General features: G+C 41.1%; 1 protein-coding gene across 1 annotated transcript in view; it reads right to left on the bottom strand.

Annotated features, from left to right (window-relative positions):
• Positions 1 to 15626, bottom strand: part of SLC9A4 (solute carrier family 9 member A4) — a 67917-nt gene that overhangs the window by 32983 nt on the left and 19308 nt on the right. Inside the window, exon 3 of the mRNA XM_021680286.1 lies at positions 791 to 1050. Coding sequence (XP_021535961.1) covers positions 791 to 1050 — 260 coding nt within the window. The remainder of the gene's footprint in view (positions 1 to 790; positions 1051 to 15626) is intronic.

Genomic DNA, 15626 nt, shown 5'->3' with positions numbered 1-15626 from the left:
TGTTTTTGTTCTAGAGACACGAGCAAGTCTGGTGGGGGGGCAGTTGAGGGCAGGGGAAGAGAAAAAACTGCCTTGTCTAAGTAATTTAGATCACTTTTCGGGTGGGACAATAATGAGTATCTAGATTTTATACTATTATATTTAATCAAAATAGGTATTTCTATACAGTAAAATTAAATATTTCTGCCTGAGTAGCTGGGTATGAGGATAATACCATAGAGAAAACAACATGACTAGATATAGCAAGCCAAGTTAAGAAGCCTCATTCCAAAATATAAGGAAGGATAAATATTTACAAATATTTTCATTAGGAAAAAAAATCTGGACTTCTGGTCTTGTCCCATCTACCTAGTTTCATTCCACCCCAGTGTGATGTGATTTAAGGGAAATAGAAGAAGGCAGAGCTCAGGAATGACAGTCCTTCATGGCATGCTGCCCTTTACCTTTAAAATAATGAATTTTTTAAGGAAAAAAAAGCTATTGAAATGAGACTTTAACCTTGAACTTCTAGTTCTTCTCTGCATCAGCTCTTCTGAGCCTTTTAAATTGACCTTATAATTGCTCTGCTCTGCTAAGGCTGTTCAGGAGAAGAGCAAATTCAAAGGCTGGGGAGAACATTTGTTTGGCAAAGGCCCCGAATCGGATTTTACAAAAGTTTAAAAAGCCTGAATCTAGCAACACCCTTGCAGATTAGTGTCAGAAGTTCTGCCTTTTGCAGATGCTAGTCCACACCGTGTGGTCCTGCATTCTCTTTTATTGCTATGAGAGTTGGTCCTTGGTTTGTACTCACGCCAGGATGCCAGAGAGGTAGAGTGTCTCCGCAGCTAAGTAAGACAGATAACTGAACATGAAGACGATGAGTGGTTCGATTGCAGAGATATTCTGAGTGAAACGTGTGATAAACGCAGAAATGAACCCAAAAATGACGCCGAAAAATACTCCCCCAACCCCCACAATAATGAATCGGGCACATCCAGCCAAAATGTCAACAGGCTCTATGTCTTCAAATTTATGCATCTTTGTGAAGGCAATTAATATATTGTATAAGACCTAGACAAAAAGAAAATGAAAGAAAAGAAACATGAATTCAAAATGAGAAATATTTGACACAGATTCTTAACTTTGTGTCTAGTTGAGTAATACACAACAGTGAATTACACGACCATAAATATTAATATGGCTAATACCTAACTTTAAAATTATTCCAAATAATTTGCTCTTATTCGTTTACACTGGGTAAGAGTCTAATACAGCTTTCAGTCACTGAGCACCCACTCTGCGCCAGTCTCTTTGCGAAGCTGTGTCAGTTATCAACTTAATTTCCTCCCAGCTCCGAATGTGGCTTTCAGTACGGGCTCTATAATAAACAATGGAATTCCTTCTGCAGAATTTTTCTCCTTCAAGGGAGCCGCATGTTACAGCTCTCTCAGCAGAGGGCGCTGAGGGGACATTGCAGGAGAAAGGGGCTTTCCAGCAACTTCCGGTGGGCGGGGCAATAGTCAGTCAGGTGATTGGGAGGACTTCCGATAGGTCCTTTGAGGGGTGGGCACAGGCCCTGGAGGCAGTTGGTCTGTAACCTTACAGCTTTGACAGGAGATAACTTGTCCGTGGACCTCCTGACATGGAGAAAAGAAGCCCTGGCATAGCCTTCATGCAGCACGCTTGTCATGAGCAGCCTTCTGTGTGTAAACCCTCTCCTCTCCCCTGTCCACGCAGTCTGCTCCTGGGAAGGCCCTTGCCCCCTCCTAAGCCCAGGCTCCCACTGCTCGCCTGGTGCCACCAACTACTGATGCACTTTCCCTGCCTGCCTTCCCTAGGGTGGCCTATTGTTTGCCGAGCAGCTCCAGACCAGCTCTTCTGGCTAAACCACACAGCTTCTCTGCTGCCCAGTGGTCCATCCACACCTCCAGGGAGATCTGAACCCCTTTCAAGTTTTTCCTTTGAGGGGGGGAACCATCCCTCAGCCTTAGGGTACGAGGAAGAGTTCTCATGTCTTACAGCTAGTCCTTTGTTACAGTTGATCATTTTGATATTAAAATTTCTCTGTTTAATCTACTGTGTGGTTTCTCTCTCTCAGTTGGACCCCACTTTGCATATATGTCATCTCATTGAATCCTCCAAACCACTCGAACCCATGTGATACACACTCCCAATTTTCCTGCTATTTCTCTACTTATTTCAACATGTATAAGAAATTACGGTGGGGGCACCTGGGTGGCTCAGTTAAACATCTGAATCTTGATTTTGGCCCAGGTCATGATCTCAGGGTTCTGGGATGAAACCCCGCTCATCATGGAGTCTGCTTGTCCCTCTCCCTCTCCTCCTTCCCCCACATGCGCTCTCTCTCTCTCCCTCTCTCAAATAAAGAAATAAAATCTTAAAAGAAAAAGAAAGAAAGAAATTACAGTGATCTAGGGATCACTACTTGATGTGCTCGGCAGCCCAGAACTGAGACTGAACTTCTGAAAAGTGGCAGCTACCGCACAGTTAACGAGACGCACAAAACAGGTAAAGTAAGATTTCTGAGGAAATTGAAGACCTTTGAGGATATTAGGCCCTGAAGAGTCCTGATAAACCACAGCATATATCTATTGGCCTTTGTTTGCCTATACTAGGAAAAATGGAAAAAAAAAAAAATCAGAACAGGAGCAGAAGCTAAAACTCAAGGAAATGATTATCTGCTGTATGTGGAACCACAGGAGTGGATGGACCCTCCAGAATAGTTAGGTCTCTACCCATTCATTTCTCCGGCTCACACTCTGCTCTCACCTTACTTCTGGAATGATCCCTGACTCTGCGACCTGCAAGGCTTGCCCAGGCCTGAGCCTCCTGTGTGACTCCAACTTCTCCATCCCCAATTTGTCTTTCTTACTGAGACACTCACCTGTGTTCTTCGGGGTGCCCTGACAGCATTTGGATAGCGGCCTTGGCTTCACCCATGGGGCTTACCAGACCTACTGGCTGCCTTGTGTACACACTGACCCCTTGGCCGTAGTCTTCAATCTGCCATTCCTTCCCCAGCCCTTTTCCCTGTCCTGCCCCCTCCAGATCTGCTCTGTGAAGGGCCTCTGCTGACCCCCCCATGACATCACCTTTATGATTAAAGTTTGTTGTTTTCTGATGAGATGGTCAATGAAGAAGCCTAGGCTGGCTTCTTGTTATGTTCACGATCATAAACCATCAAGGTACATTTAAAGCAAAGCCCCACTTCATCTCATTTGCATTTTTTTCTAAGGAGTGCCTTACATTTGTTTGAGTGAGGTTGTTCTCCAGCAGCAGAAATAGAACAAGCAGCTAGTCTGTGGCAATGAGTGTCTCTGTTTATGGATGCCCTAGAGTTGCTGTATAAACTGTTAATACACTTTGCTATCCATTTCTGGGTGGAGATCAAAAATTTTATCCAGGGACACTGGGTGGCTCAGTCGGTTAAGCATCTGCCTTTGGCTCAGGTCATGATCCCAGGGTCCTGAGATCGAGCCTCGCATCGGGCTCCCTGCTCAGTGGGGAGCCTGCTTCTCCCTCTACCTGCCACTCCCCCTGCTTGGGCTCTCTCTCTCTCACTCTCTCATTCTCTGACAAATAAATAAATAAAATCTTTAAAAAAAAAAAAAAGAAAAGAAAATATATTTTTCAAAAAAAAATCTTATCCAGCTCTACACAAGGGTATATGTCAATTATATCTCAATGAAGCTGGAAGGAGAAAGAAAAAAAGTTAGGCAATATGGGATTTGCAACAGGTTTTAAATTTCAATTGGTATATCTGAAAACATTTTCAGCAGAATTTTTTTTTTAATTTTATTTATTTGAGAGAGAGAGCACAAGAGCGGGTAGGGTCAGAGGGAGAAGCAGACCCCCTGCTGAGCAGGGAGCCCGATGCGGGACTCGATCCCGGGACTCCAGGATCATGACCTGAGCCAAAGGCAGTCGCTTAACCAACTGAGCCACCCAGGCACCCTTCAGCAGAATTTTTAAAAAGTTTATGGCGTGTAGACAGAATTCTTCTTGAGTCCAGTAGTTAACATGTAATTTCTCCTACTTTTATATTTAATTGTATTTCTGGAGATGGGAGGTAGGGGCTGGGACAGGAGCCAGTGATACCTGGGGCAGGATGGGTCCTCGGGCCCATATCATGTCCTTCCCTGGGAGTCTATGAAATGCACCTTTGTACTACATCTCTGGAGGATGAATTGGTGTTCTTTTTTCCTAAGAAGGATTTAAATATTCCATTCTTTCAAGTTTTACATATTTAGCTGGTTGCTATTATAACTATGGGCATTCCAAAGAACACACACAACTTGCTTATACTGCAACCAACACTTAAATACTGTTCTCGGTTCTGGCCCCCCTTCCATGGCCCTCCCACACCAAGCAGGATGCACCTAATCTGGCCCCATGTAGAAAATTTCTTTCTTACAATGATACCTCAGATCTTTCTCCCTGCCTCCTTCTCTTGGAAATCTATTCTATTTTTTCTTAATCTGGTTTGGTTCCTTAGGTGCCAAATATAGCTGCTCATTGGGAAAATGCTCTTGTCTGGCCTCACTTTTCCCTACAGAGCCTCTGGACTTGAATTTCCTTTCTGAATCACAGACTTGTATATCACCTTCTTTAAGATAGGGTTTGGGGCACTTGGGTGGCTCAGTCAGTTAAGCATCCAACTCTTGATTTGGGCTCAGGTCATGATCTCAGGGTCACAGGATCCAGCCCCAAGTCAGGCTCCACTTCCACTTCGGTGCTGGGCGTGGAACCTGCTTAAGATTCTCTCTCTCTCTCTCTCTCTCCCTCTGCCCCTCCATCCCACTGCACACACGTGCTCTCTCTCTCAAAAAAGATATTAGGGTTTTGCTACAAGATATTGCAAGAGTGGTGACTTTTCACATTTAGTCTTTGTATACCAACTTACGTAGAAGGAAAGTTAAACAGAAAAAATTCAATTCAAAAGGTAACAATAAGTGGGGGAAAAAAACTCACAAATGTTTCTGTTTTCCCGGGAATTTGTTAGTTAAAAGCTGAAAGTCACTTGTTGTTTTTGGGTTTCCCTAAGAATGGGTCTTAAAATATGATGTTACCTCTGTGTATAAGGACTTCTCATGCATTCACAGTATGCCATTTTATAGCCTCCAATTTTGTTCCATTTAATTTTCCCTTAAAGATCCTTTTGGACTTTTTTTTGACTCTTTGATATTGCCATGATGTTACGGAAATGACAATGTGTTGTGTGGTTTCCTGTTCCTGCATGACCCTCACAGCTGTGAGCACTTACCTTTAAATGGAAACTTCAGTCTCTACATCCTTTAGCCTTGGAAATGATAATACCTTTAGTAAAGAGAATTTGAAAAAGAAAAAAATCTGGGCGCCTGGGTGGCTCAGACGGTTAAGCGTCTGCCTTCGGCTCAGGTCATGGTCCCAGAGTCCTGGGATCGAGTCCCGCATCGGGCTCCCTGCTCCTTGGGAGCCTGCTTCTCCCTCTGCTTCTCTCTCTCTCTCTCTCTGTCTCTCATGAATAAATAAATAAAATCTTAAAAAAAAAAAAAAGAAAAGAAAAGAAAAAAATCTTATCCAGTACAGAATGGCTTTGGCTTTGGAATACGAGTTGGCAGAAAGGTCAGTCCTTAAAGTAGCTCGGTTGTCACCACTCCTCACGTAAGAAATTATATCACTAATGGACCATGTTGGATGGGGAGAGGAGACATGAGGAGGGCGTCCAGTAGCCACTCTGCTCACAGGTCCAATGCACCTCCCCTCCCCAGTGCAGCTTTGTCACATTGCCCTCTGTATGAGTTTCCTAGAGCTGCTGTAATAAAATACACCAAACTTGGATGGCTTAAATCAACAGAAATTTATTCTCTCTCACTGCCCTGAAGGCTAGAAGTCCACAATCAAGGTGCTGAGAGGACCACACTCCACTGAAGTCTCTAGGATAGGACAGTTCTTTGTTCCTTCTTGGTTTCTGGTGGTTGTTGGCAAACCTTGGTGTCCCTTGACTTGTGGACATACCACTCTGGTCTCTGCCGTTTTCTACATATGTCCTTCCCTCTGTGTCCCCTCCTCCATGTCTTCACATTGCCTTCTTACAAGGACACTAGTCATTGGACTATGACCCACATCAATCCAGTGTGAGCTCATCCTAACTAATTGTATCTGCAAAGAACTATTTCCAAATAAGATTACTTCCTGAGGTTCTGGGTGGACATGAGTTTTGTGGGAAAAATATTCTTTCCAGTACAGCTTCTATAACCAAAATGACCTTACAATGAATTAACTTGTATTATAGACTAGCAGATTTTCATTGTACATCTCAGGCTACAGCTTGATTTTGAATTTCATAAAGTCCTAAACTGTGGCTTTCCTCCGGATGGATCCATTTTATTTCTTTAGAGAGCCTAGGACACATGTTTTCCATATCTGGATTAGTTCTTGCTTTTTAATGTGACTAATAGCCAGTAACCCACAAGCTTAGTTAGATAAGGGATATAGACGAAGACTGTAAACAGTCTCCCTTCCTCTCTTAAAGAGGTGTTTCTAGTGCATCATCTGGGAGAAGGAGAAGAAGCTGGGGAAGGTGAATAAGAAGAAGCAAAAAGGGGTGCCTGGGTGGCTGGGTCGGTTAAGCAGCCGACTCTTGATTTCAACTCAGGTCATGATCTCAGGGTCCTGGGATGGAGCCCTGCGGTGAGCTCCCTGCTCAGCGGGGGATCTGCTTCTCCCTCTCCCTCTGATACCCCCCACCCTGCTCATGCTCTCTCTCTCTTAAAAATATAAATCTTAAAAAAAAAAAGAAGGAGGGCGCCTGGGTGGCTCAGTTGGTTAAGCGACTGCCTTCAGCTCAGGTCATGATCCCAGGGTCCTGGGATCGAGTCCCACATCGGGCTCCCTGCTCTGCAGGGAGCCTGCTTCTCCCTCTCCCACTCCCCTGCTTGTGTTCCCTCTCTCGCTGTGTCTCTCTCTGTCAAATAAATAAATAAAATCTTTAAAAAAAAAAATTTAAAAAAAAAAAAGAAGGAGAAGCAAAAAGCTTTGTGCAAATTGGCTCAAGCAAGGACACACATACTCTCACATCATGAGCACTGTACATTTGCGCTCTGTACATCTGCACACTTAGGAAAGGGATTGTCTTAAAAAGAGAGAGGTTTGCTGAAATTTCACATCAGATTTGCTTAAGAATATACATGCTGATGTGCAGAAATTTTAGAGAATATAAAAGTACAAAGGAAAATTCCCGCAATTGTCTCCCAGTCCCTCCCAGAGAAAGACACTCTAAATATTACATATATTTATATATATTTATAAATACATATATATTTATATGTATTTATAAATACATATGTAAATATTATATAAACACACACACACATATATATCCTTTCTAATCCTGCTTGTCTGTCTGTCATCTATCTATCCATCCATCCATCATCCATCTATAAGCTATCTACCTCTCCATCTGAGGCAGTCAGGACCCCTCAGGTCTCCGACTACAGGGAATGAAACTGAGCAGCCAACTGCTGCACCTTGATTCCCATCGCTGTCCTCAGCCAAGGACCTGGTGTGGCAGGGCCCTAAGGCAGGCCCAATCTTGGAAAGTGCAAGACTCCTCTGATGTGTGCTCTTAGCCGGAAGACTCCCACTGGGCTGGATAAACTCTCTCAGAAATGCAGTCAGACAGACCCATCTGGTTTCCCTTGAGCCCCCTTCAGCACGTGGTGTCACTCTGCACGATGGTCTGAGGCTCCCCATTTCTCCGAGCTCCCTCCCCATCTTCTCTCACAGGAGTTTCCCTTATACATCTTTTGTGCATCTAAATGCCCTTTGAATGTCTGGCACATGACTGACCTGGACAACATCTACCAATATGTCCATTTGAGTACCAAGCATATTTTACAAAACTGTTATAATATTGGTCTCTTTTGTTTAAGCAAAGTGAGGCCAGATTTTGAGAAAAATCTTGGCTGAGTGTTTGAAAGGAAATTGGGACATAAGGTTTAAAAATGAACGCAAAAGCAGCTTAGTGGTTGTATCCCAACTCAGTGAGTTTACTTAGTCCCATTTTACATTCTGCCTGACCTTGGAGCAACCCACATACAGATCCTAGAAGCGTTGCAGTGGCACCTTTGCAGATGTGCTCATATTCCAAGGAGTGAAGCCAAGATGAGGAGCCAGACATTCCACAAGGCCCCAGAAAGGCAGGTTGGAATGAGTGTTAGTGGGAGTTTGACTCTCAAATCTAGAGGAAATACAGGGGATGTGATTAAGACTCAAAGATTTGTATGTTGTTGCCACAAACGAAAACTCCTCTGCCTAGCTCTCCAGGTTATAAGGAGCTACCCAGTCTGTTCCCAGGGCCTGGGGAAGTCAGTTGGGCCAGCCCTGTCCCTGGACACCAGTATGTGCTGCCAGAAAGATGCCATGCTAGTTTGAGAAGCTGAAGTCGTACATATAATTTAAGAAGACTACACTTATAGACACAGTCCATATGACTACATGAAAAACAATTCTGATCTTTCAAATTACATGGCTCTGGATGTCATTAGAGTTGTAAAAGATTTTCTTTGGACTCATTTCAATCACAATCATGTGGATATTTTTCACATATTGGAGGGGAAATGTCAGCCAATGCTAAATCTCAAACATGTCCATGGCATTCATGGAAACAAGATTAGATTTACTCTCTTCACTCAGGGTGGAGGTGCAGTATTGTGATATAACAAAAAATATGGATTTATTGTCTTTGTCCCCACTACCTTGCACAGAATTCCTAAAGACCTTGCCATTTCCTGAGTGAGAGGAGCATCCTCTGTTATTCCTAATGGACCATTTTCAACCACAGCCGAGTTTCTGCTAATGAGGTAACTCTTGCTTGGGTCCCAGAGAGCTTCTGGAGGTGGGCTGGTTGCCAGAGGAACCAACCAAGTGATTAGAGGGTTGTAACTTTCATCCCCACCCCATGACCTGCAGGAGGAGGAGAGGGGTTAGAGATTGAGTTCAATAACCAATGGCCAATGATTTAATCAATCATGCCTATGTAATGGAACCTCCAGGAAAACCCTAAGCTACCAGGGTCAGAAAGCATCCGGGTTGGTGCCAGGAGGGTAGCATGCCTGAAGAGGACATGGAAGCTCTGCACCCTTCCTTCCGTACCTTGCCCTATGCTCTCTTTCATTTGGCTCTTCCTGAGTTTCAGCCATTATAATTAGCTGGCAACCAAGGTAAAGTGCTTTCCTGAGTTCTATGAGGTATTCTAGCAAATTATCAAACCTGAGGAGAGGGTCAGTATGGGTGGCCAGACTTGCAACGGATGTCTGAAGCGGGGGCAGTTTTATGGGACTGAACCCTTCACCTCTGGGCTCTGTGTTAATTCAGAATTAGTGTCAGAATTGAATTAAACTGTAGAACACCAAGCTGGCGTCTGGAGAGTTGGAGAATTGGCTGGTATAGGGAAACACAGCCACACATTTGATGTGTCACAAATGGTGTAAAACAAAACAGTTTAGAGAAGGGGGCTCAAGAAATGATCCTGTTATGTTCCCTTTAAGAAGTTCATGAAACCTCCCAAGATCATAATAACGTCATCCCTTTAACAGAAACCACTGAGGGACGCCTGGGTTGCTCAGTCAGTTAAGCAGCTGCCTTCAGCTCAGGTCATGATCCCGGCGTCCTGGGATCGAGCCCCGCATTGGACTCCCTGCTCAGCGGGGAGCCTGCTTCTCCTTCTCCCTCTGCCTGCCGCTCCCCCTGCTTGTGCTCTCTCACTCTCACTCAAATAAATAAATAAAATCTTAAAAAAAAAAAAAACCCAAAAAACAGAAACCACTGCAAATTTTGCAAAACCCTTTCAATACACAAAACAGTGGCTAAAGACACCAGCCCACCCACCAAGGCTTAGCAGAGGTGGAGGGCTGATTTCAAATGTGCTGATATTTTTTTTTTCTTTGTCAAATTTATTGAGGAATGATTTGCATATGATAAGTTACATCTAAAATGAATGAATTCTGACCATTGTATATGCCTGCAAAATCACCACCACAGCCAAGACCCAGACAATTCCATGAACCCAGAAAGGTTCTTTATTACTCTTTTAAAGTCCATCCCTCCCTCTAATCCCGAACCCAGGAAACTGATCTTTCTTAACTGATCTGTTGTTACCACTGTAGATTAATTTGTTTTTCGTTTTTTGTTTATTTTTCAGGGGTGGGGAACAGGAGGGATAGAGGGAAACGGAAAGAGAGAATATTAAGCAGGCTCCACAAACCTGACGGAGTTCCATCTCATGACCCTGATATCATGACCCGAGATGAAATCAAGAGTCGGACACTTAACCGACTAAGCCACCCAGGCATCCCTAGATTAATTTGTGTTTGATATATATTGAATAACAACATATGGACTCTTACGTGTCTGGTTTCTTTAGCTCAGAATAATGTTTTGGGGAGTTGCCCATGTTGTACAAGTATCAGTGGCTCATTCCTTTTTAATACTGGGAAGTATTCCATTACATGGTTACAAGGCATTTTGTTCATCCATTCACCTGTTGAAGGACATGTGCTCCCTGCTTCCCCCACCACCCAGCTTCTACTATCAGAATATTACTGCTATGAACATTTACGTACAAGTCTTTTGTGTAGGCCTGTGTTTTCATTTCTCTTGGATATATACCTCGGAGTGGAATGACGCAGTAGTGTGGTACATACAAGTTACAATTTTAAGAAACTGCTGTCTTAGTCCACAGGGGCTGCTCTAAGGGAATATCATAGACTGGGTGGCTTATAAACAACAGAAATTTATTTCTCACAGTTCTAGAAGTTGTTGAGTCCAAGATCAAGGCCCTGGTGTCTGGTAAGAGCCTTTTTCCTGGTGCTTACACAGCTATTTCCTCATTGTGTCCTCACATGGCAGAAAGGGCAAGTTAGCTCTCTGGGGTCTCTTCTATAAGGGCACAAACCCCATTCATGAGGATTCCAATCTCATGCCCTTATCACTTTCCAAAGGCCCCATCTCCTAATACTATCCAACTGGGGATTAGGTTTCAACATACGAATCTGGGGGAGGACATGAACATTCAGTCGGCAGCCACTGCCAAATTGTCTTTCAAAGTCATTGAACCATTTTCCATCTCCACCAGAAATGTATGAGATTTCCAGTTGTTCTATATCCTTGTCGACACTTAATACTGTCAGTCTTTTCAATTCTAACCACTCTAAGGGGTGTGTAATGGTATCTCATTGTGATTTTAATTTTCATTTTCCTGATTACAAAATAATGTTGAACGAATTTTCATGTGTTTACTGACCACTTGTATATCATGTTTTATGATATATCTTTCCAAATCTTTTACCCATTTTTGAGTTATTTATATTCTTATTATTGAGTTATAAAATTTTTATCCTCGATGTAAATCTTTTCTGAGATATATGCATGGCAAACATTTTCTCCCATTCTTTGGCTTACTTTTTTATTTACTTGTGTATTTCAAAGAGCAAAATTTTTTCTTTTGATAAAATCCAACTTATTGCCTTTTTCTTTCTGTTGTTTGTGTTTTTTCTGCCTTTGCCCACTCCAAGGTCATGAAGATTTTTTTTTTCTTCCAGGAGACTTGTAATTTCAGCTTTTACATTTATTCTATGACATGGTTTGTGCTAATTTTTGCATTTGGTGTGAGGTACGGGGCAATTCTCATATGTTTCCACATGGATACCCATAGTTATTTTAGCACAATGTCTTCCTTTTCATTGTTTCCTTTGCCAAAAATCGATTGACCATGTATGTGCAAGTCTATTTCTGGCCTCTCTATTTTTCCTCCATGAGGTCATATCTATCTATTGTTTGATTAATATTATGATGTTATTGCTTTATTATTGTTGTAGCATTATAGTAAGTCTTCATATAAGTCTTCTATCTTTGTACTTACTTTTTAAAAATTGCTTTGAGCATTTAATGTCAATCAGATTTTCACTTGAACTTTCAATCAGATTTTAAGATCAGCTCGTCCATTTCTACGAAAAAAATTCTGGGATTTTGATTGGGATTTTACTGAATCTACAGATCAATTAAAAGAAAGTTGTCCTCCCCAATAGTAATGGAATCTTCCATTAACAAATATGATATTATTTAGGTCTTCTAATTCATGTCAGCAATGATCTATAATATTCAGTGAAAAGTTCTTGCACATCTTTGTTGAACTTCTAAGAATTTCTATTTTGACAGTACTTATAAATGGAATTTTGAAATTTTCTTTTGCTACTCGTATTTAAAGTCATTTGCCACTACTATATTAAAGTGCTGTTGATTTTTGTACATTAGCCCTATATCCTGTGACCTTGCTAAATTTACTTTTTAATTCTAGTAGCTGTTTTGTCTTCAGGATTTTCTACATAAACTGGCATGTCTTCCATAAATAGAGACAAACACACTACTTCTTTAGTGATTTTGTCTTAATGCTTTCTTATTTTTTGCCTAATAAAAAGAAGTGTTGAGAGTGATATCCTTAAGTATGATGTTAGCTCTGGTTTTTCATAAATATCCTTTATCAGGTTGAAGAAGTTACTTACTCTTTCTACCTTGCTAGGAGTTTCTTATCATAAATGGGCACTGAATTTTGTCAAATGATTTTCTGCATCTATTGATACAACCATTAATTCTATTTATAGTGTGAATTACATTGATAGATTTTTTTCCCAATGTTAAACTTGCATTTCTGGAATGTACATTTTGTGGTTGTGATTTATTATTCTTGTTACATATTGCTTAATTTGATTTGCTAATATTTTGCGTAAGTAGTTTTAGTCTATATTCTTGATGGATATTGGTCTGTAGTTTTCTTTCTTTGCATTATCTTTGCCTGGTTTTGGTGTTAGTGTAAAGTTGGCCTCACAATGTAAGTTGGAAAGCGATCACTCCTTGCCATTTCTATTTTAAATGATATCAATATAGCCACACCAGCATTCTTATGCTTACCATTTGCCTGGTCTATCTTTTTGCATTCACCTATTTTCAACTTATTTGCATCTTTATAATTACATTGTGTTTCTTATAAACAGAATATATTTGAATCTTGTTTTATAATTAGTTCTGGTAATCTCAGTTTTTAACTAGAGCATTGGTCCATTAACATTCAATGCAATTATTGTGATGAGAGGAAAAACTCTCTAAAGGCCTGATACACAAGGGAAACTATTTTAGATTTTTTTTTCTTAGTCAGCATGACTGTAAATAAACTTTGTTCCAATTAAAAGCCTGATTTATGGCCCACCATGCATGCACTGTACATCTCCTTTGTGAATGAGTAGCTTAAAGGAAAACCATCTTGTCCTTGAAAGATTGATCAATGTTCTTGCTCCCTGCATTCCTTTATGATAAAACTTGTGATTCCTGCCTATATGCTAATCTATAATCTTTTGAGCTTTTACAATATTTAAAAAAGTACATAAGCCTGTAAAAATGGTTCATTCTCTGGAGCACTTTCTTCCCTGTGAAGAGTATGTTTCCCGGGCAAGTGTCCTAACTTGGGCTTGAATAAAACTCTTTCTTTCTTTTAGAGATTCTAAAAGGTTTGTTCAATTTGCATTGACATTGTTATGGTTAGATTTAAATCTACCATTTTATTACTTATTTTCTCTTTTCTTCCTCTTTTTTTTTAATTTTCCTGCATTCATTTTGATTATTTGAATACTTTTTAGAATTCTATTTTAATTTTATTATTGTCCATACTTCTTTGCATTATGTTCACTGGCACTCTACAATATAAACTTAACTTTTTCTTTGTGTTAACATTATACCACTTCACATAAAATAAAGAAATCTTATAACCATCTAGGTCCATTAACTGTGCTGACTTTTAACCATCCTTTAGAATGAGAAAGCTATTTGTTTCCACAATATTAAATCTCCTGGATTCCTTTAACACTAATAGCTGAGGACTTAATGATAAGTTATTGCATATTTTGTGACTACGAACCCTTCTGGACATTGTAGCCATATTCCCCACCATGCTATGGTTCCTTGTAAGGGCAACATCTATGACATTGAATCTAAGGAAGGGGTAGCCTCATGTGGCTTTCAACATGAGACTTCCCATTCAAGAACAGGAGTAGACAGACTTGAGAAGCCTGTCCATAGACCGGGGACTGCCAGTGAAACCCTTTGCCTAGTTATGAGCTATAGCAACTATACTTTCTGAGAAATACAGGTAGACTTGACTAGGTGTGGATGAATAAATACCATGAGACTAATTAAGAGATGATAAAGGGCCACAAAGAAGTATGTGTTATGAGGACCAAAAACTGTATAATAAACACTAAGAAGTAGGAGAAAAGATAATTGAGTAGACTATGTTGACTCTAGTTGGAGTGAAACTGGAAAGATCTATAAAAAGCAGCAGATTCTGAGCAACTGACCTATGTTGCATCCACGGTGGGGCTCTGGAGTGATGATGTGATAGTTATTAGCACCGTTTAGCCCATAGTTCTTTCCCTTCTAGGCGCCTGGTAGGATTGCACTTTCAGCTCCACCATATGACTAGGCCTAGCCAAGTTTTGAGTTTGAATGAGTTTCGAGGAGTGCTATATACCACTTATGAGATGGGGCCCTTGCTTGCTGAGATGAGTTTCCATAAATCTTTTGCCCTCTGGCAAAGTGCCCAGCAATGCTCAATATGGTGCCTGCTCTCTAAGCCCAGAGTCCTGAGTAACCATGATGAACAGAGCGTTTTGCTGGCCAGTGAGAAACCAGTATGGTAAACAAGAAAGACACCTCTGTTGTTTCAGGCCAACAGAGGTTTAGGAGGATGTTTATTACCACAGCATAACCTGGCCCTTCCTGACTATCAGAGAAGATTATGAACTCTTGCTTCTGTTAAAACTAAACACAAATGGAAACCAGATTGGAACATGTCCTGAGCAGACAAAAGCAGTTTAGTCAGCAACACTTAATTTACCTTGTTTTGTGAGACAAGCCTGGCTAGCTTGACCTGCGTCTCTTTTTGCACACACCTCTGAAAATCATTAGCAAAACTTAAAGATTTTATTTATTTATTTTACAGAGAGAGAGAGTCAACAAGCAGGGGGAGGGTCAGAGGGAGAGGAGAAGAAAGAATCTCAAGCAGACAAGAGAGAGAGAGAATCTCAAGCAGACGCCCAGCTGAGCATGGAGCCTGACTTGGGGCTTGATCTCACAACCCTGAGATTATGACCTGAGCCAAAACCAAGAGTCAGATGCTTAACCTACTGAGCCATCCAGGCACCCCTAGCAAAACTTAAATAGTTCCCTAAAATTGATATGAAGTGACCACTAACCAATTCCCTTTCATTTAAGAAAATTCTAATATTGTAACCAATCACTATAAAGAACAGTCCCTGCCTTCACACTAGATAAGCTGCTTGCTCACAATATATCTATGATCCTCATTTCATGTTTTGGTTTGAGTGTTCCCAGTTTGCAAACATCTTTTTGGGTCCATGCACAATAAATTTATACTAATGACTACTTCAGTGATTCATTGGTTTTACTTTTCTGGTTTTTTTTCCTGAACTTTTGGTACTTCTGAAATCCTAAAACCAGCTTGGTTCCAGGTACACCTTTTATGAGACCTTCCTGAGGGGTTCCTGATGGGGTTTCTCTGAGCTGAATTGTGTCTT

This window comes from Neomonachus schauinslandi, chromosome 10, assembly GCF_002201575.2.
Source record: "Neomonachus schauinslandi chromosome 10, ASM220157v2, whole genome shotgun sequence".
Taxonomy (NCBI): domain Eukaryota; kingdom Metazoa; phylum Chordata; class Mammalia; order Carnivora; family Phocidae; genus Neomonachus; species Neomonachus schauinslandi.
This window is presented reverse-complemented; position numbering and strand designations above follow the sequence as displayed.